Consider the following 24,475-nt stretch of genomic DNA (forward strand, 5'->3'; position numbering starts at 1 on the left):
TCAACAATACATTTTAAATCTTTTAAAAAAGATGATTTTTCCTTCTTTTCTCAGCGTCTTTCTGCCAAAGCACTCTGAAAACAGCTGAATCACAGAATACACAGAGATAGAGAGAGATACTGGAAAATACCTTGACCTACTAACTAACAGTTTGATGAGGTAACCAGTGGCTATATTGGAACACATTTTTTAAAGGAACAGGGCCACCTAAAAGTTAATCTCACCGTTATCTGAAGCGTCACCTGTTATTCGCTCTTACTTTGAAGGAGAATCTGTAGTGTTTCCGGTGCACCTGCGGCTCTCTCTGTGCGACTTGACTCTCTCCTCCCGTGCAGTCTCGCATTGAGGGGTTGAAGCCGCATAAACGCCGTTTTTTTCACAATGCGGGCGTGAGGAGCCTCCATGTAGTTAAAAAAAAAAACGGAGGGGCTTTGAGGAGGGAGGGTCACCGGCTTCACAACCGAGCCTGTGCGCCAGGCACCGGGAGGAATAAAATGTCGAACCGAAAGCACCGGGACAACCAGGAGATCTGCGCCCGCAAGGTCCGTGAGCTGGCCCAGTCTGGAGTAAACAAACACTGCTTCGAGTGCAACCAGCCCGGGGTGACTTACACCGACATCACGGTGGGCAGCTTCGTCTGCACGTCGTGCTCCGGAATGCTGTGAGTTTAATAATAACCATAATAAAATAACCTGCCGCGCCTCCCTCTCGGTGGTTGTCTATTCCCTGCACATTTCAGCATCAGTGTGGAGGACAAAAACACACAGTGACAGAACCAGCGGAGTAAGTGCCAGGCCTGAGATTGCACCACGCACCACCCAGAGCCCGGATTTATTTCACGGGGTTATTTCTTATGGTTTTTTTTTTGTGTGTGTGTGCGGTGCAACAGCCAGCCGGGGGGGTCGGTAGGGGTGTCGAGGGGTGGAAGGGTGAGGGGAGGAGGGTCTGTGTGCACAAATTAATTTACGCAGTGTCCACCTCTCTCTTTCTCTCCCGTGCGTTTCTTCCAACAGCTTCATAAACGACAGACCGCTAGTTGGTCATGTGCCAGCTCTGAGTTACGGTTCATTTCGTCATGGTGCAGGTTTGACACTACCCTCTCTCTCTCTCTCTCTCTCTCTCTCTCTCTCTCTCTCTCTCTCTCTTTAGGCTCCTCTCCAGTGTAGGCGCGCTTGTGTGTGTATGTGTGTGTGTGTGTGCTGTCACATTTTGTTCTGCATGTTCAGTCCAGTCCCAACACTCCTCAGGAAGACGGTTTCAGCACTTTATTGCGCAATCCTGCACATGTGCAGCAGTGTCCCACTTTGTGCCCCCCCCACTCTCCACCAACCAACCCCCCTCGCATGGAGATATAAGAGGTTCTAGTTACTGAAAACAAACGTTTCCTCTGTCACAAAGGTGTGTGTATGAGTGTGTGTGTGTGTGTGTGTGGGGAGCGCCTCTATCTTACACCAGTCCTGTCCTTAAATTCACAGTCACGTGTCAGATGTGTCCTCTCCCACCTGCTCTGTCCACCTTTGTCCCGTCTCAGAGGAGGAATGGAAACCCACACAATCTTTCCTTTTTTCTTATTTAGATTTTCTGCCTTATTTACTGTCAAATCCCCTCTCTCCATCTCTCCTCTGTGTCCCAGGAGAGGCCTCAACCCTCCCCATAGAGTCAAGTCTATCTCCATGACAACCTTCTCCCAACAGGAAGTGGAATTCCTCCAAAACCATGGCAACGAGGTGAGTTACGGTCACCTGTAGTTCACTTTTTAGTGACCAAAAAAAAAAAAAAAAGCATTTAAATATGTTTTTTCTCACATTATCACTTGTAACGTCACCCGAGGAGCAGCGGCTCGTTGGTCCGCGTTGTTCCTCTGGTTCTGATACGGACTACATAAAACGTCCCTCGTGGCTACCAGTGGAACCAGTCTTTGTGGTCGAGGTTTTTTTGGGAAGAATGCTGCTGCCCAGCTCACGCGGTGCCAAGAAACAAAAGGGCCAGCACTGTCTGTCCCACCCAAACCACCATCTATTTCCTCTGTACGGTGTGTGTGTGTGTGTGTGTGTGTGTGTGTGTGTGTGTGTGTGTGTGTGTGTGTGTGTGTAAAGGCTAGTGGTTCCCAAGTTCTTTAAAACCAGGACACCTTCATAACTGCATAATGGACCCACTCAGTACACAGCTCTTTAAAATAATGTAATAGATCCTTATCAAACATGTTTTATGTGTATTTACATTAAAAAAAAGATAATTTTTATTGTCAATTAATCCCCCAATTATTTTCTCCATTAATAGTTTGATTTATGAAATGTTTACAAACTTCAGGGTAACGTCTTCATCTAAAACCCCAAATTATTCAGTTCACCGTCACATGAGGTAAAGAGTGGAATCAATAAATGTTTAGTATTTTTATTACCTAAACAAATAATCGATTATCATAATAGTTACAGAATTATTTTGTGAATAAAATATCGATATTGGCCTCAAAAATAAGACTACCACTGAGAGCTTGAAGATGGTTTTTAAAATGCGTTTTTTTACGTTTATAGCTTATTTCTTCAATTTTTGTCATGTTTGTAAACATAAATATAAACATGTAGTTAATGTAAATGACAACATGTGTTTTTTTTTTCTTCTATTATTTGGTGAAACTTTATTAAAAATGCTCAATAACAGCACCCGTTTTGGGAACCACTGGCGTGGGCAGCACTCACACGAATAAAGGGTGAAGTGTTTCAGGCTATCAAGATGAGTGCCGACCATTTTTATCAGCTCGCTGTTGGCCGGGATTGTGTGTGTGTGTGTGTGTGTGTGTGTGTGTGTGTGTGTGTGTGTGTGTGTGTGTACCGTCCAGCTTTTTGTCCACATCATCCTCTGAAGAGTGATCTGGCCAGTCATGATTCATGGGCAGTAATATTTGCAGCACTCTGACTCTTCCACCGGACGTGACTCACTGATGAGAACATCTGTTTGCGACTAAAAGACCGGCCAAATTGTCACAAATTTTAATTGTTATCCGACATTATGTGTGTGTTCAGGTTGGCAGGAGGACTTGGCTCTGTGTGTTTGACCCAAAGACGGACGGTTGCTCCGACATGAAGGATTCTCAGAAGTTCAAAGAGTTCCTACAGGACAAATACGAGAAGAAAAAGTGGTGAGAAGTTTGGTTTCATCATCTGCAGCATAACATACTAATGTGATCAGTGGTAGTGAAGGATTAGAGGTGAGTCGGACAGCAACGAATGTTTATATTTATTAATCTTTTTATAATTTGGTGTTTAAAAGGGCAGGAATCTTAAGTTCACAGAGTTAAAACTGTCAAAATTTGAGAAGTTGGAACCAGTGATTTTTCTGTAGGGATAGAAATGTTGGTCTGTCGGTCCGAGCTGAAATATCTCAACAACTACTGAATGAATTGGCACCAAATTCTGTACAGATATTCTTGTTCCCCAGAGGATGAATCCCAATGACTTTGCTGATCCCCTGACTTTCATGTAGTGCTCTCGTCCACTCATATTTACAGTGTGTTTCATTTATGACGTCAAACTAAAAGTTTGTCCAAAACTTCCACTAATGACCAAATACCTGCAGAACCAATGTAATTCCCAGGAGCCTCAGATGTATTGTTCAGTGCTAACATGCTAAATTAAGATGGTGAATGTCCTAAACATCACTTAAGGGAAAATAGCTATGCAAATAAAGTTTATTATTATTATTGTTGTGAGCATGTTAGCATTTAGCTCATAGCACCACTGTGCCTCAGTGCTGCTCCACATAGCTGCTAGCATGGCTGCAGACTCAGAGTAACCAAAAGGGCACAACAGGGCAAAATTAGATCCAAACAACAATTGATGACGTTTGTTCCAAATTTAGACATTCCCTGTTTGAAATGCGGACGCCTACTCAGAATTAGCTCAAGGATAAGAGCTGCCTTCATGCTGGGAATGAAAGAGCAGTCTAGTTTTTGGGTTTAGTTTCAAGGCCCTAGAAATGTTCTTTGTCATGTTTGATAGTTGGATAACTGACTAAATGTCAAGTTAGTCACACAGACTCATTTTAACGGGATCAAATAATCTCTTTCAGGCATTTTTCCAAAAGTAAGAACCGGAGGGATGTCGAGGGTCCTTGGAGCCCAGGGGTCCAGGCCGTGCCCCCTTCCCATGGTCCCTTAGCGAACCAGGCCCCCTCCCATAACCTGCCCCCCAACGCCAGGTCCACGAGGCCGCTGGTGAGAGAGAGCTTAATGTGTCCCTGTTTGTGCAAGTAATGGCTTGAGAGAGTAACAGAGTTAAATGAGGAGTGAAAGTGAGAGAATGAGGATTCAAGAGAGAAAGTGGGTTGGTGCGGAAAGAAAAAAGAGGAAGTGGAAAAGAGACAAGTAGCTCAAAGAGTGTCCAAAAAAGAAGAAGAAGAAGAGAATAGAAGGTGAAGAAACTACCTGAATTCACTTCCACACGGCTGCAGAGAGACAGAGACTGATGGGTCGGACGGTGAGAGGCCCAGGTAGCCTCGACATCAAAGCTGCTGCTTATGAATTATTGAGAAAGCATGAAAGAGACTCACTTCTTCTGCCTTTTGTTTCTCTCCTTCTACCTCCCATCTGCTTCTTTTCTCTTTCCTTTCTATGTCCTTGTCCTGCAGTCTCAGTCCCAGCTGCCGCCATGGGATCGAGCTCCTGCGATCTCCCCCGCCGACATGCGGACGGATGTGTTCACCGCTCGGCCGTCGCGCTCCCAAAGCTTCAGAGACCCCCCTCTGAAAGGTCGGAGGCCGATCTTTATCGGAGGAGTAGATATTTTAGGCCTGAATGTGATCGATCCCTTCACCTGTTTGTGCTTTCTCTTTGTGTGTTGTCTGTCCCTGACACAGATCCCACAATGTGTGGGATAGAACGACAGCGGCCAGGCTCCCTGTCGTCAGCGCTGGGAGCTCAGAGCCACGCGCCCTCATTCCCCGCCCTCCCACGGCCCTCAGGTGTGTCCCTCACCAGCACCCTCGTTTTTCTGTTCCTTCTTGGTCTCAATCGAACTGGAAAGTGTTTTCGGCATCAGCCTACTCACAAATTCTCAATCAGAAAAGCTAGAGGAAAGAGAAAATACTGTTATTTAGATGAGTGTAATGTTACATATACTGTATTAGCCTGTGTCTTTTGCATATTGATGACGAATATACAAAACAAACATGCTTACTACCATTATGTTTCCAATATTTGTGAGCCCAATTCCTCCTTCTGTTGCACCTTTTATCCTAAAGTGAGGCAGCTACATGGATCGTCTTGTAAAAATAGATACTTTACCCTTTCCTGTACTGTTCTGCGGGGCTCTAGCTGTACAATCTGGCAGTGCATAGTGTCCATGTGCTGCCCAGAATGTGCAGATTGTTGAATATTTTCACTGATTCTCACTGATGACGCCGTCCCGCTCATCACTGTTGGCTCCAAGCGTCACTTTGGGGGAAAAGACAAAGAGAGAGAGAAACTACTTCGCTTGCGGTCGTAATTTTAAGCTTGTCAGTGTTTTTTTTCCCCCTACCATATCATGTGGGTTTAAAATGGCTCCTCGTTATCATCGTAGAACACTGCGTTGCTTTTTTAATGAAAAGTTAAATTCGGCTGGCTGCAGACACCAGCAGGAACAACAGTTTCGTGTGACGTCAGTGACAGTTTCTCCTCTCTTTTATCCACTCCTTTATCCCTCTTTCTTTTCTGTCTCTGTCTGTCTTATCTCGCTCTCGTCTCTTCCCCCGACCTCATAGCCAGTAGCTCTTTCAAAAACCACTTCACTTTAGGTAAGACACAGCACCAACTGATGCATTTGAGTGTGTGCTGAATGGCTGAGATCAATAAGCTCTTCCTTGCTGTATCATTCATTATAAAACTGTGTTGCCGTGCCGGCGCTGACCGTGGCTCACGTGCATGTGGATTTGGCTTTATTTTAGAGGGGAGACACGGCACTTTATATTCATTTAGCCACCCGAGTCACGGCTGGCCAGTGTCACATGCCGCAAATGGGGTCGATATTTTTCTTCATCAGTCAGGTTTCCCACTTCAAAGCCCAGATCTGAAGGCTGGGAGGGTCAAGGAGAGGCGCACACACACACTGTTCCCTCAGAGGAAAAAGAACAAGTTTAAAGTAATGCTATTTTTAGGCCGTAGCTGCTGCTGCACCCGTCAGCAGAGGGCCGCTGATATTTCGCACCACGTTGGTGTTGAAGCACTTAAAAACTATGTAGGGCGCAGCTGTAATCCCACAACACACATTAACATCCCAACCAAGTATTCTAGATAGTTCAGGTATGTTTGCAGAGATAGGCCCATATCTCCAGCCCCCGCAGTGGTGTATGATCACATCCCAAAAACATGCAGCTTGACTTTGGCATGCTTTATATCTTCAGATAACCTGCATCAAGTTTGGTCTGGTCTCTGTCACTGACTCCTCAGTAGAGGAAAACAAGCTGTAACACCCGCTTCAGTTGTATCCCCATGCTAACAACTTTGGCTGATACTAGCATGCTCTGTGGCTAATGTTTTGTGGAAAGCTTGCTACCTGCAAAGATGTTAATCGTAGTTTCCTGCCTTTGTTACCGTATAACAATTGTATTTTTGTGGTTGGTGCTTTGAATACTCTCCAAGAACTTGTTGGCTCGCTGCTGTGCCTTTCGATTTTTTCTTTGTTAATGCTTAACCGCGATGACTGTTCATGCCACTTTATATGTCAAACTGATCCTGCATTTGAGAAGCCTCAAAGCATGAAAATGTTAAACTAGCATGAGACAATTGGCTTTGTTTTAGGTAGTGTATGGATTGTTTTATGTGGTTTTGCTTGTATTTGTCCACATCAATAATAATATTATTTCTACATTGTACAGAACAATATGTGCTAGAATCTGATTAATGTCCATGAATTGATCTGGAGTTAGTTTGATAAACAGTATTCCTGAATTTGTTTCAGTCTTAGTCTGTAGTTGTTTAGTAGTTTTCAATTGTATCGTGAGATCTTTAGCAGAAGTTAAAAAGTTTTCTGGGCACTTTAAGAACTTCTTATCCGCTGTGTCCTGAAAACTGAAGTGATCAAAAGCTCCAGAACACCTACTAAATGGACTTTTAGGTAAAACTGCTGTTTCCCAGGTTTAAAACATTGAACCTAGAAGTTCTTAACATGCTCAGAAATGTTATCATCTGCAACCTTGTGACAACTTCATCAGCTGATGATGATCAAGTGATATGATAGAAACCTACAGAACTGCTACTAAATGGACCTTGTGGGGGTCATTGAGAGGTTCAATCAAGATTTGAACAATTCCACGTGATATGATTGTGTTTCAGTCTTGCTTTGTAATATAACTCCTTAATTATGTATTTACTAAGTTGCTTTAATTTAAATAGAAATTCAACGATAAGTCACTTTATATAATTAGATTATTTTATCACTTTAATACGAGAGAGTAAATCAGTTATGAATAAGTTGACGCTCATCTGTCTTTGCACTGACGCTCAGCCCGGTTTTGTCGCTCTCAGGTCGTACAATATCGGCCTCGGGGGCCACGGGACCCTTTAGGGCCTTCCCCAAGTCTCTCAGCGTCGACTTTGGAGGTCTGAGCCATCCTCAGGCGCAGCCTCTGCCCCAGTCTCTGTCCCAGCAGCATCATCAGCAACCTGGAAGTGTTGGCCAGACGACGCCGCCAGTCAGCAGCTCCAACGCCCAGGACAGATACGCTGCAGTGTTACAGCTGGACAGCGTCTTCTCCGACACATCCTCAGCCACAGGTGGGGAACAAAGACGCCTTTAATGTTTTAAACACTGTACTTAAGTAAAGTTTTGAGGTACTTGCACTTTATTTAAGCATTTCCATTTGATGCCACTTTTACTCCAGTACAACGCCACTAAACAGATGCATCTGTTACTTTTCAGACTAAAACACATGATAAGCTGATAAAATACAACACACTGTTAAAGATTAAACCAGCTGTTCCCTTGTGAAATAGCAGCATGAAGTTGGAGCTCAGTGTCACCAAAGATTGGTGATTGATTTCCCTCCAAACATCTGAGGTGGCTTCATTTTATTAACAGTTTGAGTCCCAAACAGAGTATTTTTTACACTGGCACTTCCACTGCAGTGAAGGAGTACTTCTTTCACCACTAGGTAACAGATAGAGAAGCAGAGAGTTGGAGTGTGCGTGTGATGCAGATTGTTATGGCCAGCTCAACTAGGTTGCATAACATCCTTACTCCAAATGCCAAGGCTTTCAGCAGCTGAATTATGTTCATTGTGTTTGTAATGCAGGTAGGATTCACCCTGTTGATACATTTTTTTTTTTTTTTTTTTAATTTTTTTTATAAATTGAATGCCCTTCGAGCTTTCTACAAGAAGCGTTGTTGTTCTCCACCTTCATCGCGGCCTCCTCCCCTGCTTGGCAGAGTAATGAGGTTATTGATTTTCTGCTCCGGCCTAGTTTGATTCATATCAAGCTGAACACAGAGACGATATTTAATTCAGGGGATTTGTAATGCTTTTCTTCTCTGATGACTTACATGCTTAAGATCAAGAGTTTGAACTCTTTGTGAGATTTTTTTTTTTACACACATTTCAAGATGATAGTAGCACTTGATGTCTTAAATTAGCTCTCATTAGAGCCCTGAGGTTATGTCCTGGTCTGTGTGTAATGCCTGTTTACAGCTCCACCTGGTGGTCCTCCGCAGTACAACGCCATCTTCGGCAGCAGGCTCTCGTCCAGCTCTACTCCTGCCAGGTAGAGACAAAAAAAAACTCTTGTCACATCAGCTTTTGTTTAACATGATAGATTTTTAAATTTCCTGCGCGTGGAGCCACTTTAAAGGTCACTTTCTCATTGATTGTCCGTTTTTCTGCTTGTCCTCAGTTCCCCCGGTGTTGATACGGTCTCCGGCTCCCAGACCTTTGCAAGTAGGTACCAAGCACGAACTGCTAACCTGCACCATATTTACACTCAGCTCCTTCATCTTTAAAGCCATCCAACACCTCTAATTAAGCAGCAAGTGTGTGACTCAGAGCCTCGTTGGTTTGAATAGACAGGAATGTACCACCACACACTGTGAATTATCTCCCCCTCTCTCCCTGTGCGTCTCAGATTTCCCCAACCCATTCAGCTCCAGCTCCCAGCAGCCTGTTGCCCTCTCCCCCAGTAACCCCTTCAGCAACGCATCAGGAGGTGAGACTCTTGTTCAGGGGCCTTAAGTCATTACTCTGCTACTTCCTTCTGCAGCTTTTTTACATGGAAAAAGGTCGCTACACACGTTTTATCTTCGGGGCTTTAACCCTGACCCCGACCCTGACCATGTAACTTAATTTAACTTTAGTTTTTAAAAAAAGATGATGATGAATACGTTGACTTTATCATGAGAAGATGTGGTTCTGTTTTAGAGATTTGTAGATAGGGTTTGTGTCTCTGGGATTACTTTGCAGAATGACATAATCCAGAAGCTTTATTATTCTTAAAATACAGATTACAATCCAGAAGAAAGTCTTCAGAGTTTAAAACAATCATTTCCTTAACTGATTAGTCGAGTAGGAAAAATGAAATGGCAGGAATTTAGATAATAGATCAATTATTTAAGTTGCTTAGTCAAACAAATATGGCAAATATTGGCTGGTTTCAGCTTTTTATTAATTTAAATTGAATATCCTTGGGTTTTGGACTGTTGGTCGGACAAAAAAAGACAGCAGGAGACGTTATCTACGGATATTTTTCACAATTATTTGACATTTGACACGAGAGTCGCCTTAATGCTACAGAGGAGAATAAAACACACTTCAATACTGATATAATAATATATATATACTGTATATATGTACAATATACTGGCTGTATCTGATCTCACTGTATGTGGGTGTATCTTTTTTCCAGGCGACTCCAGTGCGTTTGTCACCTCGCCCACCTCCGTATTTCCTTCGTCTGCCTCCTTTCCAGCACCCACCACCCAGAATGCATTTCCTCATGAGTCAGCCAGCAACCAGGAAGCCAACGGTAAAGTGTGTTTTATAATCAGTCAGTGTACTCTTCAGTTTCATTTAAGTGGTGGATGAGGATGACCAAAATGATCACAATATATCCTGTGAGGATCTTCAATGACAATCCATCCAGCAGTTGTTGAGATATTTCAATCAAAATCACATTTTTCAACCTCGTGGTGTCTCTAAAAGAAAAGTCAGCCGATCACAAAAGTCATTAGAATACATCATCTGGGAACAATTGGTGTATGTGTCAGTCTGCACCGACTGACATTGAATATCATAACATTTTATTCCTGTGGCTATATGACGGCACACATACTGAAAACCTTGCACACACACACATATACTGCAGCTGTGGCTGCCAGTGTGACATGTACTGTATGTGCACTGGCTGCAGATCAAACACTGAAGAGCTGTGAGGCACCAACACACTATAGATGTTTCATTATTTCAACAGTGACCAGTAGCAGCAGTTCAGGAATACCAATTCACACACTGAGAGTGTAGAGCTGCTGCTGGCTCCTGCTGGCTCCTGCTGGCTCCTGCTGGCACTGCGGCTCATGTTCTCATCTGCGGTTTCTTGTTTCAGTGCCGTCTTCACATGTTTTTTTCCCTGTCATGTTACGTGCGTGCGTTTCAGGTTTTGCCTCCTTCCCTGCGTCCGACTCTCAGCCCAAAGTCCCTCGGCCGATGTCGGTGAACCCGTTTACGGTGAGTGAACGCTCGCTACAAGTGGCACCAAGTGCACTTCAGGGTGATGAAATAGAGAGAGGGAGGGAGGGAGGGAGGGAGGGAGGAAGGAGGGCTCATTGGTATTTTTTGCAAGTTCTCTTTTTTTCTGCAAACTACAGGAAGTGTTGTAAAGTCCTCTCCGCTTGTTCTCACCCTGCCTCTCTTGTCTTTCAGGGGAATGTTTACCCCAGTCGAGGGACGTCGCGAAATCCTTTCATCTGACCCCCCCTCACACACACACACACACACACACACACACTGCCCCCTTCCCCTTACGTCACCCACCCATCCATCTCTGGGAACCGAGGGAGTGAAGTGAACTTGAGGAGTCGCTGCCATTTCAATGCCTTTGGAGTATTTTCACCCTCTGGAGGGGAGGTGTTTGACCCCCACCTCCCTCCTCTCTCCTCTCTCTCTCTCTCTCTCTCTCTCTCTCTCTCCTCTCGTCTGTGTTTACGTGTTTGTGGAGGAAAAAAAAAATGTGTGAATGTAATTATGAAATGATGTGTGTATGAGAGTGTTCCCCCGCCCCCCCTTGCTGTCAATATGTCAGAAGGTGTTTGTGTGCCAGTAGACGCCACCTCAGGGCTCTGTGGGAGTCGCGAGTAAAATTACGCCTCTATGATTTTTGCAGAAATACACACTTATATGACAACACACACACACACAGACACACACATACGTCGCTGCTGCTGCTATTTTGCTTTCATCTCCTGCTTAAAAGTGCAAAAAGAAAAAAAACCAACAGCCCGCCGGTAATTACGTCAGCGTTGTCTTCTTTGAAAAAAAACAAACAAACTCTGAGATGTCCAAAGGAAAAGCCGGTTGCATCACGAGTTCCTGCAGATGGTTATAACAGCCTTAACAGCCTCCTGATGCACGTGAATTAGAGTTGACGGGCTTTTTCTCTGTAGTAGAGTGTGTGTGGAACATGTTTTGCATTCGTCACTGTTTCTTTTTGTTTTCTTGTTTGTTTGTTTGTTTGTCAGGTTTCCATTTTGAAGGATAAATCTTATGTTGTCTACTCCTAGGCTGCATGCGCTTAGAGGGCTAAAAGGAGATGCTACTGAATGTAAAAGCAATTTCAGAATAACTTAAATGTGTATAAAAACATTATCGCTTCATGTACCGGACCAAAATGTTTCTCGTTTTTTTTTTGTTGTTGTTTTTGTTTGTTTTTGTTTTTCGGTTGACATGGAGGCGAAGTTAATTTCCCTTATTTTGCCAAAAAAAAAAAGGAAAAAGAAAGATTCATGTAACAGCGTCTTTGTAACGACAAAGTATTCATGTTCATAAAATCAGTTTGTTGCTTCTTAAGACTGTTTGGCTCTGAGTGTTTATTTAAAATCTCATAAACAAAAATACTATATTCTTATATCTCACCTCTTTTTTTTTTAAAGGCTGTAATGATTGTCTTTAAACAGCAGGGGGCGCGTGACATCCACTTTTCTCTGACCTCGTGCACAAGGTTACTTATGGATGCATATTACATAACATTGATACTGCATAAACATTCAGTACAAAGATAGAAACCCCCTTTTTGCAGCTATGAGAGTGGTCGTTATTGGCCCCCTTTTAAATGATTCATCATTTTACATTCAGAGTAAATCCAAAAATCTGTACCATGAATATTAATTATATGTATTCTTTGCATTATTAGATGGGATTTATGCCCCAGTGAGAGGCTTTACTGCTCAACCAGACTGTCGAAACAGATCAATATCATTGTACTCACTGACAGTCTGAGTGGCAGAAATAAAGCGTCCATAAATACCTCATTTATTGAATTACAGCAGGCTAATCTGCTGTTTGTGCACAGTTCAATAATCACAATAAAAAACTGTATTTTTAAAAGGATTTCACTAGATTTTAAGTATTTTGATGTGACCTCCTGCTGCATTTGAGGTAGTAAATGTTTAGACTGGTGCTTTAAGAGTTAATGTATTAACATATTAATTTAGGACAGAGGGGGATTTTCACAATAAATAGAACAGGATGGACTCATGGAAGCGCCAACGCTGAAATAGTACTCCACACACACTGGAAGTGTTGCTGCCTTCAGGTGCTGTGGGAAATAGGGACTGTGAGTTTAGTGAACCACAGATAAGATCCAATAAAAGTTTTATAAATGTAAAAAAGTCACGTTATACCAGCAGAAGAAATATATATACATAGAATAATTAATTAATTAATTCAAAAGTGACACATATGAGATTATATTACATTATATTAGACCAGATTATATTAATAAATCCAGTAATGTACCTCTGAAAGATTTACTAAAGACTAACAGAATAAAAACAAACAATGCTTTGGGATACGAGAAGCAATAATTACTGTTTAGGATTCTTTGTACCAAATAATTATCTGTAATAGATGGTCCAGTTTTCACTTTTGTTTATTAATAATAATAATAATAATAATAATAATTATAATAATAATAGATTACAGTTAACAGGACAAAGCAGGCTTCTGTCCAGGATGCTCACCTTAAGGGAGAAAAGTTCCAGTTTCATTATGTATCAACTGATTATGTAATTTAATTAATTTCAGACTTTTTAGGAAATTTAACAACTTCTTTATTTTTTATTGTTTTGATTGTGCTCACATGCTGCATATTCCTAAGAATAAAGCTTGGTGAGAATTAGTTGATTTTTGGGCAAATAATGTAACTTCCGGGCACTATATAGTCTGTGTTATATGCTGTGTGCAATGTAGGGTACTTGGAGGCAACAGAGCACATGCACAATGCACAGATATAAGAAATGTCTGCCTCAAGCAGGATCTCTTACAGATGAATCCAGACAAGTGGAAACATTTCTGTTTGGGGGGATATTTCTCAATAGACCAATAGTTGAAGAGATTTTTAGACACACACACACACACACACACACACACACACACACATTATTTTAATAACGTGAACACCCTTATAGTCACTTATAAACATGTAAGTAAGACTGGAGTGTCTCATTTTACTGGATTTAACCTGACGTTCTCTCTTTACTAGTACAAACTCTTCATGCATTCTCCGACATTTGACAATATACTTATTTATCTCTCCTCATCCAGTAATGTTTACTCTGCATACGTGTGAATTACATAAATACACACACGTTACTACAGTATATTCTACATACATGTATGTAACTGTGTGACTGTATAGATTCCCAATACTCATCTAGACAATTAAAACCTTGCTATATTATTATGCACAGAATATCACGAGTAACTTTCATATGTACCGTATGTTAGTTCAGTTTATAGTTGTTTGTTTTACTGCATTTTCCCATTTGGATTAATAAAGTAATCAATCTCTATCTATAATTAAATCCACTGGAATGCACTCATAGAAATGTTGGTCGGAGGAGTTGGGAGCTCTGCTGTCCGAGCTCGGGCTGTGTCCGTGAACGCCCCGTTGTTCCAGAGTACTAGTACAGCGGTGAGTGACAGTCCTGCTCCTCCACGGTAGCTGCTCCGCTCCGCTCCTCTCTACACTACAGCAACGAGACCGGAGCAGGGCTGTGGGTGGTGGTGGGGGGGGACAGACAGTCAGAGAGACAGACAGTGTGCAGCAGGACGCGCTGTGGACTCTGTGATGTGCAGTAAATGGGGATTAAACCGCTCAGACAGCAGCAGTAGTAGCTAGTGGAGAGAGTAGGGGGAGCTCCGCGCCGCGCTGCGCCGCCGCCGCCGCCGCCGCCGCATGTGCTCGTCCGTGTGCGCCTTGGAAAAAGAAAAAACTTGCACCGAACCCGTCCGTCCGTCCCTGGGAGACAAAAACAACCAAAAGAAAGAAAGAAGAGGAAAACTAACAATAGGCTGCAGCCGCAAACTAAAAACCTTGAAGCTCCGGGACTCGCAGCCCCAAACCTCCCCTCTCACATGCCTGCGTTGATGTGGGAGAGAGGGAGGGGAGCGGAGCCGGGGAATGTTTGAATCACCTCTGTAAAACTTAGCAGAAATATAAGAGAGATTTAAAACCAATTATTTAAAAAAAGAAAGAAAGAAAGAAAGGTTTTTTTTGTTTTGTTTTTTGGGAGAGGAATTTAAGTTGCTTTATAACCGGGGTGTCATGGAGAGCCAAGCGATCGGAGAGCACCAGAGCTGCGAGGACGTGCGGAAGAGCGGCTACCTCCGCAAGCAGAAGTCCATGCACCGGCGGTACTTCGTGCTCCGCGCCGCCTCGGAGCGCGGCCCGGCCCGCCTGGAGTACTACGAGAGCGAGAAGAAATTCCGCGGCAAGGCCCCCGTCCCGAAGAAAGCCGTGGCTCTGGAGACGTGCTTCAACATCAACAAGCGCGCCGACTCCAAGAACAAGCACATGATCGTGCTCTACACCCGGGCCGAGAGTTTCGCCATCGCCGCGGACAACGAGGGGGACCAGGACGAGTGGTACCAGGCCATGGTGGACCTGCAGTGCAAAAGTAAGTCACCCAAAAAAAAAATTTAAAAAAATGTACCCATGCATGCAGAGTGCAGTACACACACACACACACACACACACACACACACACACACTCACACTCACTCAATACTGTATGAGGCTGCTTTGCATGAGAGGGGAGAAACGTGGCAGCGCACTGCAGATTGGGACATGTTTCATTCAGTGTGTTTGGATGATATTGCAAAGAGCTTTATTTAAAAACCATTACAGCTCAGCTCAGCCAAGTTTACATAGTTTTGCGTGTGTGGCGGGGGAGGGGGGAGGGGGGTTGCACTCTCACTGCCTTTTTTTAATATAAGATAATAAAATATTTAGGGTTTGAAGTAGTTTTACACTTAAAAAACCCCCCAAAAAAACAGGTTAAAGTTGTTTACAAACGGGCTCTGACGGCTGTGTGTGTGTGTGTGTAAACAAAGCTGCATGGTGGAGCTTATCCTCCCCACCAGTCCTTATCATACTGGTGTCAGCTCAAGATATTTGCTCCCAGTAGTCTTCAGACTTTTTTTTTTTTTTTTGGGGGGGGTTCTGTCTCTGTGAGGCCCTCAGTTTTGTCTCTCTTACCCAAGTCAACTCAAACACACCCTGCCCTCTTGTTTGCTTTGCCTGCTCTGCTTTTTTTTTTTGGGGGCTTTTTCTGCTGACTCTGCAATATTACATCAGGCATTGATCCCAGAGAGAGAGAGAGAGAGAGAGAGAATCCCAAAAGTAGTCAGAGAGGAGCACATCTTTGCACCTGAGCGCTCACCCATCATTCATTAATCATATTTATTTCCTGATTTGATTAGTAATCAGTAAGCAGCTTTGGACTCTCCTGCAGTGGATTTATATAAAACGCTCCCTCAGACGGCCTCAACACACAACAAAATCACCCGTGTGGATTTTTTTCTCAAATGGTGTCTATCAGCCGCTGTGTAAACACAGCTGTCCGAGCAACAGTGTTGAGCACTACGGCTTCAAAATCACCTGTTCAGCCTTTCGCCCTCCTCGCTGTGAGAGAGCAGACAGGCCACAAGGGACACAGTGACGCAATCTTGTCAAACAGAGATATGAGTTCAAGGTGCTTCTTACACATGACCCCTCCTGCACTGTTACACAAAGCAGCAGCTGATGAGTGGAAGCAACCTGAGGAGAGAGAGAGAGAGAGAGAGAGAGAGAGAGATAATGATATGTTTGATATTTTCTTTCATTTAGAAGCCACAGAGAGCTGATTCAAGGATGAAGACGAGGTTTTTGGCCGATTTTTACGAGCTCCAAAAAGTTGCGTGCTCGCCAGTCGGTGCATTAAGGGGGGATCTGAGTTGAAAGCCCTGCAGATTTTGGAGTTGGTGTAAACAACGCTGTGGCTTCCCGTGGTGCTTTAACACAACTGTGTGATTGTTTGTGTGTGTGTGTGTGTATGTGTACAGCCCACTTTTCCCAAGCGTTTGACAGGAAAGTGAATAGACAGATGTTGGAGAGGAGATGCAAGACTAAACAGCCTTTTAAACTCTCCAAAGTGCAAATAATCCAATCTGCAGTCGCTACCTGTGTGTGTGTGTGTGTGTGTGTGTGTGTGTGTGTGTGTGTGTGTGTGTGTGTGTGTGTGTGTGTGTGTGTTTGTGTGTGTGTGTGAAGGTCAAGACGCACAGAGACGTTGGCTTTATGGGCTGCAGCTCAGCAGGTGAGTGCGCTCCGCAAGCGCTCAGCCTTTTTTCCAAGGAAACCAGACAAGCATCATCGTGAGTCGTCTTTTGAGATTACAGATCCGGTGTGCGCGGCACTGATGGCTCCTCATCCACCTCCTTTTTTTTTGTTGTTGCTTCAAGTGTTGGGTTTCTCCTGTAAATCACCCTCCTGACAGTGACAAAGGGCTGCGGCTGGCTGGCTGTGTAAACCCTGCACGCTGGCAGGCATTTTTCTTGTGGTATGCGCTGCAGTTTGTACACAGTTTTCTGTTCATATGAAACAAAAAATGAGGCCACACACACACACACACACACACACACACATATGCAGGGAGAGTTTTGTAAGAGGAGGAGTTGTCAGGTCATGGCGAATTGCTGCCTAAACCTGCATGTGTGAAAATAGCTTAAATACACACACACACACACACACACACACACACACACACACACACACACACACACACACTGTCAGGATTCCTGCCTGTAATAACCCTCCTCTGGTATGTGCAGCTCATACAGTTTCAAGTCTTGTGCGCCACCTCCTCTACACACAGTCACTTCTCCACTACTGTCAGTACAGTCAAGTGTTTGTCACCCCCCCCCCCCTTCCCCTACTTTGGTGGGGAGACGGAGGAATTCACAGACTGAGAACAGGCCCAGAGCCAAGAGATGCTGCACTGTCTGTCTCACATACTTTCCAGAGGACCACTCCTTCAATTTGATACCTGTGTGGCTGCCCCCTCTGCAGGCCCTTCATACCACGAGGGGGAGAAGCTCTCAGCTTTGTTGCCTGGAGTTGTTGCCCCTGAGGTTCCTCAGCATGCATACAGTGGAAGCACAATATTCTACAGGTTGGTGTAGATATACTGCGCTTTGGTCCTGGGGAAAACCTCTAAAGCATCCCAGGAAGCGTCCAGTATCACACAGCCTCCCCCTTGAGCTGGCGGTAATTGCACAAACACGAGCCAGCTGCCGTGCAGGGCGATATTAGGATCCCAGTTATTTATTCAGCTGAGTCCAGTAAGACCCTTTTGGGCAGCGAGTACAGTATCAGGCTTGAGGGCAGCTATTTGCTCAACTATTAGGAGTCAGTCGAGTGTGTAAAGGCTTAACCTCAACGAAACGGGCGGAGGTGCGGCTCACAATCGCTGTTTGCCAGGAAAACTCAGGCCGCCACCTCAGGAATTGTTGTTGACCTCAATAAAACAATATGGCAGAGTTAAACTTTGGAGCCTTTGGCACTAAACACACACACTTACACACATGTACACACATGCAGAAAGGTTGCATGTAGTACAGCAGCAACATAAAAATGACAGGATTGATTCAGTCAAGAGAAAAGTGATCTGCAACCTTTTTTAATAATTGTGTTTTTAATGATCTGCTGACTGAGAAGCAATTTGAAGACTTCACCTTCTTGCTGTTGTCATTTTTTCTGTGAAACCAATTCACGTGTAAAGACGTAATAATGAAATATAAATATTAATCTTGTAGTTGACCCCAACGAGAGTTCATGTTTGTTTCACTCAACTCCTCTTACAAGCTTTTTCTATGCCAACTTCATCTGTTGAAGCACTTCAAAGCTCCCAAGTAAGTGGACCTTGAATAAAAATGAACTTAAAAACTTTCAGCTTCTGAAGTAGTTTTCTTTTTTCTACATTTTATATAATCGGAAACTTAATATCTTTGGACTGTTCAAAACAAGACATTTTTGAAGATGTCACCTTTGTAATTTTAATGGAAACTCTTCATGAATAAAATGTAAAGATGGTTGTCAGTGTAATCTTTAGTTGCTGCTCTAACCGTCAGTCTATTTTGATGGTTTTGTTGTTGACTTGATCACTGCAGTGCAGTACATTTCCATGGAATTCAGTTTTGCTTGTTCAAAGCTCCCAAAAGAAGAAAAAAAATCACACTTGAAACACTGAGAAACATCTGTTTCCAAATATAATGACATGGTTATTCGTACTACTCCACAAACCTCATTGAGAACGGTTTCTCCTTCACTGTAAATCTGCTCCCAGTTAGGCCTGTGGATTATTTTGATGTAATTTTTGACACTTTAAGCACCACAAAGCAACTGCAGTCGATGGCAGCGTGTCAAATTGAGCTACAGCCAATATCCAAACCTTGCAAATCACACCAAAACTCTCAGATCTGAACTGATATGAGAACAGTTGTGTTTTTGAGTGAACTGTCCTTTATGGTGTATGCTGGATTATGAGCTAGAAAGACTCTCTGTCAGACTGTCTGTGTTGTTTGGCTGCTCTGGCCAATGAGATCTGGATCTCACCGGTTGCTCGCCGAGCCGGCCGATTAAACGTTAAGCCGCACTTAAGCACTGCTCATCTCCCTAATTAGGCAGTAATTGTTGCCTCGAGGGTCATCCGCTGGTGGCACAGCAGAGTCCGTGTGCTAACAAAGTCAGAGAGGAGAGATCGCAGGGGGAAGCCCTGAAATCTAGAGTTTAAATGATCAGCCACCATGTCTTTTCTACTGTTTTTGTCATTTAGAGCTCTGATTCATGCTCAAGAGCGGTGAGCTGCCTCTGATCTTTCCTCTGCATGAATAGTGTGCACACACTCCGGTCTGGGCTTCAGCTCTCTGCCTCGTTGTGATTCAGCAGCTTCTTGCGTCAGAGTTGCAGTTAAACATCGTGGGTCTGAAATGGCCTTGAGCACTCCTCCTCATGTCTGCCGCCGTGAATCCGTGTCGGCTCACCGCTGAAGCAGCCCGTCAATTAAGTGCTCTGGTTTGATCGACAGCAAAGCAGGGCCTGGGGCAACAAGGTCCATTTAGTCAATGAGAGCCCATATGTTGAGCACGATAGACCTGCGGGGCTTTAAATGCACAGTGGCCTTTTTATAGCGGGCCCTATTGATTGCTGTTGGTTGAAACTAACCCATTACCGCTGTTGTAGTGCAGGTCAGGAAGTTCACGGGTTGGGATTTATCGGCCTTACAGTGAATACATTAGAAACATGCAGAGAAATTAATGAAAGCCTTCCTCTTTACCTGGGATGCTATTGCTCTGGGAGATACAATACAAGATAACTGCATTGATTGGTACAGTAACACCAGTGTTGAGACAGAGGAGGAATCATATGTAATGTAAAAAAAAAAAAAGGACTTCATGCACTCTGATTTCCTGTTTTTGTTTATTGTGTCTTTCAAAAAACGCCAAACATTAAAGCATACTTGTAAAATGGAAGGAGCCTTCTGTGCTTTTGGGAATGAAAAATAATCCAGATAGTTAAATGAGGTGAGAGTGGGATAAAGCGTCCGGTCTGTCTCCACATCTTAGCACAAAGGAATGTATACAGACTATTAGAGAGTTAGAGAGCGCACATACACATGCTTCTATATGGTGCTTATAGGAATATTAAAAACTAAATCCTCCATATTTTAAAGCCCTGTCTCGAGCATTAAGAAAAAGCCTGCTTTTGCATTACCATGGCTTTAGTTGTGTAGTTTAACGGGGCAGATAGTGACTAAGTATGTACGCATGGCTGCATGCTGCTACATGTGCATGTGCTTCTACATAGATGGTTAAATCTATGAAATGCAAATGCTTTATAAACTTTATAATATGTAGAAACCTCAACTGTAATTGAATTCTCTGCACGTGTTATGTTTACATTTTGTAACTGATATGTTAATCAGCTATTGGCTTTTAAATTTTCATGCTTTATATTTACACACAATACATGGATACTTGGAAAAGAAAAAAGGAACTTGGAGAAGAGACTTCCCTGGAACGCCATAATGAATTCCTGACTTGTTTAATTCTAAAATTCAATTTATCCCCTTTGGAAAACTTGTGCAAGAGGAATTTTTGAAAACGACATATTATTTTGTGTAGAAGAACTCACTATTTTAGAAGTTCAGGCCCTAAAATGACGCTGGACCGCACCAGTAACCATAGTATTGTTCACATTTACAGTTCGCTCTGCGACTCGTTGCCTGTTCTGACCTGATATTTCTGAGACGGCATGTTTACCAACTCTGAGCCCGGGCTCACCAGCAGAGTCCAAGATGGTTGCCAGTTTGGTGAGAGCGCCTGAGCTGATTTTTGCTACAGATTACTTTCAGAGAACATTTTTGCGTGTCTCGTCAAGGGACAGCAAACCTTGGATGCGTCACCGATAATTTCACGCTCTTACGTGTGTGTGTGTGTGTGTGTGTGTGTGTGTGTGTGTGTGTGTGTGTGTGTGTGTGTGTGTGTGTGTGTGTGTGTGTGTGTGTGTGTGTGTGTGTGTGTGTGTGTGTGTGTGTGTGTGTGTGTGTGTGTGTGTGTGTGTTTTCTTCTGGCTAACACAAACCACATGTGAAATTAACCTCAGGCAGATGCTGGTGTTGGGGAAGCTTTGTGTCCCCGAGTGTAGGCCCAGATAGGGGGATTACAGATGGTAGAGATGGATGACGAGATAGGGAAGTGGAGGAGTTTAAAAAGAGGAAAATGGGTACACATGGCAGCCAGAGATTAGACCAACTGTTTTCACTGCTGGGTGGCTCACTCCCTTTTTCTCTCTGAATTACATGCCAGGACAAAAAGTACACAGCTGTCTCCTATCTATCTGCGCTGGTAACCTGGTATGGCAGAGGGGGTGGTATAGGGGGCACAGTAGCTGAGAGAGGGGGTGGAAAATGGGGTTTATCCCTCAGAAGTCTCTGTGCACTGTTTTTTGCGGTATTATGGCACAGCACAGCATGCTGGGGCAATGAGGTCAGAAACTTGAAACAGAACCTAGTGAGAGCCAGCCGGTTCATTGCCAGAGTAGTTTTCCCTGATTTACAGGCTGCATTAGCTAACTAAGAAGAGGGATTTTATTATGAATCTTGATGTAAATTTCAGTCAGTAAAGTCTTTTTTCCCACAGAAATACATTATATTAAGGTTGTTGCTTGACTGTAACTTAAAGGTGGAAATGAAACGCAGTGGAGACACCATACGTTGGTGTTTTTTTTGTGCCTAAACATGAGTCCTTTTTAGATTTTAAAACTCAGCCTTGAAGCTAGAATCCCTCCCAGTGGCACAATGCTTCAGTAACAATACACCCTATCCTGTTCTTGCTGTGGCTGAGCTGATACAATCCTCAAGCCCTCAAGACCCCTATGGAAGACCTACTTTCTTAGGATTTGCGTGATAACCATAACGATAATCAGCCTGTCACTCAGGGAGGAGCTGTCAATATCCCAGCAGGCATCTGGCAGCCCCTTGGGGTAAATGTCGCACGTACCCCTATAACCCCCACCACCCCCAAAAAATGCACTCCCTTACAGCATGAATGCAATGAGAAAGCAAGGGAGACGCAGCTCCGCCTCAACGCCAATAACTCAGCTCATATTTAAAATCCCAGTTTGAGTTAGATTACGACCTCTTTATATACAGTCTATGTTCTCATGGGAGGCCGCCCGAGCATAGCAAATAAATCGGCATGAATAGACGGCAGTGTTGGCCGCGGAGGTCGCCATTCTCGAGCCACACATAACGCTGAGTTTCATGTGTGGTCATGGCGAAAGTGAAGTAAACAACTGGTGCGTGAATAAGCCAGTGTAAGCTGTTTTCAGGTTGCTAAAAAGGGCTTTACTGAAACTTTTAATTAAATGCAGTCACCTTGTATGAACTCTTTATATACACCCTCCGTCAAGGTTGTATCAAGGTTAGTCTGAAGGTTTTTCCGTACGCATCGCCCTCATTCAACCAGCAGGTTTAACGCACACGCTTTATTACCTCCAGGTGTATTTTGCTTTCATGTGCATCCGCCTTTAGTCCTCAGATTCATCAGATTCATCTCCTGCTAAGGGTTGAGTGCATGTTTTTCTGAGGGTTCATTATGTTGTATTGTTGTTGTATGTTGACCGGCTGATAACCTCTTTATGCAAAGTGAGAGGGGGGAAAATATGTACAGCCTTCTCCGCTGAGTACCACACTGCTATGAGGGTCCCCAGGAGGAAAGCCAGGGGAAATCTATAATTCATACAGCTCCCTGTAGGATCAACCCTGGCTTCATGTAACCATGAAGAAAGGTCTGTAATGTATAGGGTTAAAACAGTCTGCACCCCTGTAGGAGTCTGGAAAAAAACCTCTTAAAGGTTTTCAGTGCTCGAGCACAGCCTGAGTGGCCCTGAGATGAAGGGTGTTTGTGTGTGTGTGTGTGTGTGTGTGTGTGTGTGTGGAAGTGCTTCTGAGGGCACAGCTGAGGTTTAAGGCTGCACTGTACTCAAAACAAACAACACACTTGTGCTCTCCTAAAGACACGTTTAATGGGCTCTTGAAAAGGAAAAGATACTCTTCGAGGAATATGCTGCGCTGCAGTTAGAGTCAATCTCGAGAAGCGACGGGCCAAAAAGTTTAATTTTAGAATAAATAAAGCCTCTAATTTGATTTTTTAAATTTTTTTTTAAATCCAAGAAATCCTTAAATAAACTTTCCTCTTTAAAAAGTCCTCCTTAATGGCTCTCTGGTATCTCTTTGCAATCTCCCACAGTCCCTCATTCCCTTCGGTCCCCACTGAAAAATCCCCAAACCATCCCTTCCTGTTGTAAATCTAAATCGAGGAGGCAAACACGGCTTCTTGCACACAGCTCCTCGCACACAGAAAAAAAAAGCAGCAGTACATGAAACAGCCATGCATGGCCTTGAGTGAGTCATCTAATGTAGGGGGAGTGCCTCCACACACACACAGCCACTAAGCCACAGCCTCCATGGCTTTCAACAAAACATCTATTCTAAGCCGCTTTCAAGTTGTGAGCGATCCTCCAATTTTGGGGAAGCAAAGTGGAAGAAGACACAGCAAAGACATGTCTGACTTCACCTTCTTTTGCAGTCACAAGTTGAAATGTTTTGGGAAGTGGATCTGGGGAATTGTTTGTCATAACGGAAGCTCAGTTAACATGGCGTCCACTGTGCATGCTGAGGCTTCTTGTCTACATATGGTTGTCATTGTAGGATTTGCAGTAGAGACATGGGAAAGGAAGAACAAACGCATGCAGACACACTACCATATATTTGTAATTCTGCGGTCAGGGTGCACTGTGATTAGCCTGATTGGGCCAAAATCATTGCTTAAAGTAGAATACCACACAAGCTTTGTGAGAATATGATCTCTCACTTGGCTACATGTCAAAAAGTCACTTGTCCCATCAGTGCCAGACATGTTAGTCTAATAAGGCAGGTGCTCAACTTCACCATTATTGCACAAAGAACATCCTGTTCCCACGAAGGGAACAGGTGAGCTTCTTCCTCGAGGTTTGTTTCTTTAGTCTTGTCGTGAAATTGATTGATTCTGTGTTGTTGAGTAGCAATTTGTCATGCACAGACATATCCTACCTGGCAGTTCGACAGAGAAAACTAAGAAATGTGGTACATGACAGAAAAGGGGCCATGTTTAAGGAACATTTTAGGGTGGTTCCTCTAAAGAAGAACAAGAATCCACCCAAAAATATGAGTCACGTCATGGTATTCCTATAATCCTGAGCTTTTTAGTCAACAGATGTGAGGTCCCTTGGGACTGGAAGTAAAAGAGCTTAGAGGTAAATCTGTGGTATATTCAGAGGCAGTGTCAATAGCTGCAAACAATGCGTTGCACAGCATGATAGAATTAAGGTAATTTTCTGGGGTAATTTCCTGCTTCTGATCTGTGAACAATACAGTGA

General features: G+C 43.6%; 2 protein-coding genes across 3 annotated transcripts in view; both read left to right on the forward strand.

Annotated features, from left to right (window-relative positions):
* The first annotated feature begins 294 nt into the window (after positions 1 to 294).
* On the forward strand, positions 295 to 12,024 carry agfg2 (ArfGAP with FG repeats 2). 2 transcript variants are annotated; one of them, XM_051428462.1, is made up of 14 exons: positions 295 to 661; positions 1,634 to 1,727; positions 3,024 to 3,139; positions 4,069 to 4,213; positions 4,627 to 4,747; positions 4,855 to 4,959; positions 5,740 to 5,772; positions 7,502 to 7,750; positions 8,662 to 8,734; positions 8,864 to 8,907; positions 9,092 to 9,172; positions 9,869 to 9,988; positions 10,616 to 10,686; positions 10,882 to 12,024. In XM_051428462.1, the coding sequence occupies exons 1-14, from the start codon at positions 495 to 497 to the stop codon at positions 10,927 to 10,929; spliced, it is 1,467 nt and encodes a 488-aa protein (XP_051284422.1). In that variant the 5' UTR covers positions 295 to 494; the 3' UTR covers positions 10,930 to 12,024. The 2 variants fall into 2 exon arrangements, with proteins under 2 accessions (XP_051284422.1, XP_051284423.1); XM_051428463.1 differs by lacking the exon at positions 5,740 to 5,772.
* Positions 12,025 to 14,174: 2,150 nt separating this feature from the next.
* Positions 14,175 to 24,475, forward strand: part of si:ch73-335l21.1 (insulin receptor substrate 1-B) — a 47,197-nt gene continuing 36,896 nt past the window's right edge. The window contains exon 1 of the mRNA XM_051428803.1: positions 14,175 to 15,134. Coding sequence (XP_051284763.1) covers positions 14,783 to 15,134 — 352 coding nt within the window. The 5' untranslated portion in view covers positions 14,175 to 14,782. The remainder of the gene's footprint in view (positions 15,135 to 24,475) is intronic.

This window comes from Dicentrarchus labrax, unplaced genomic scaffold, assembly GCF_905237075.1.
Source record: "Dicentrarchus labrax unplaced genomic scaffold, dlabrax2021, whole genome shotgun sequence".
Classification (NCBI taxonomy): Eukaryota; Metazoa; Chordata; class Actinopteri; family Moronidae; genus Dicentrarchus; species Dicentrarchus labrax.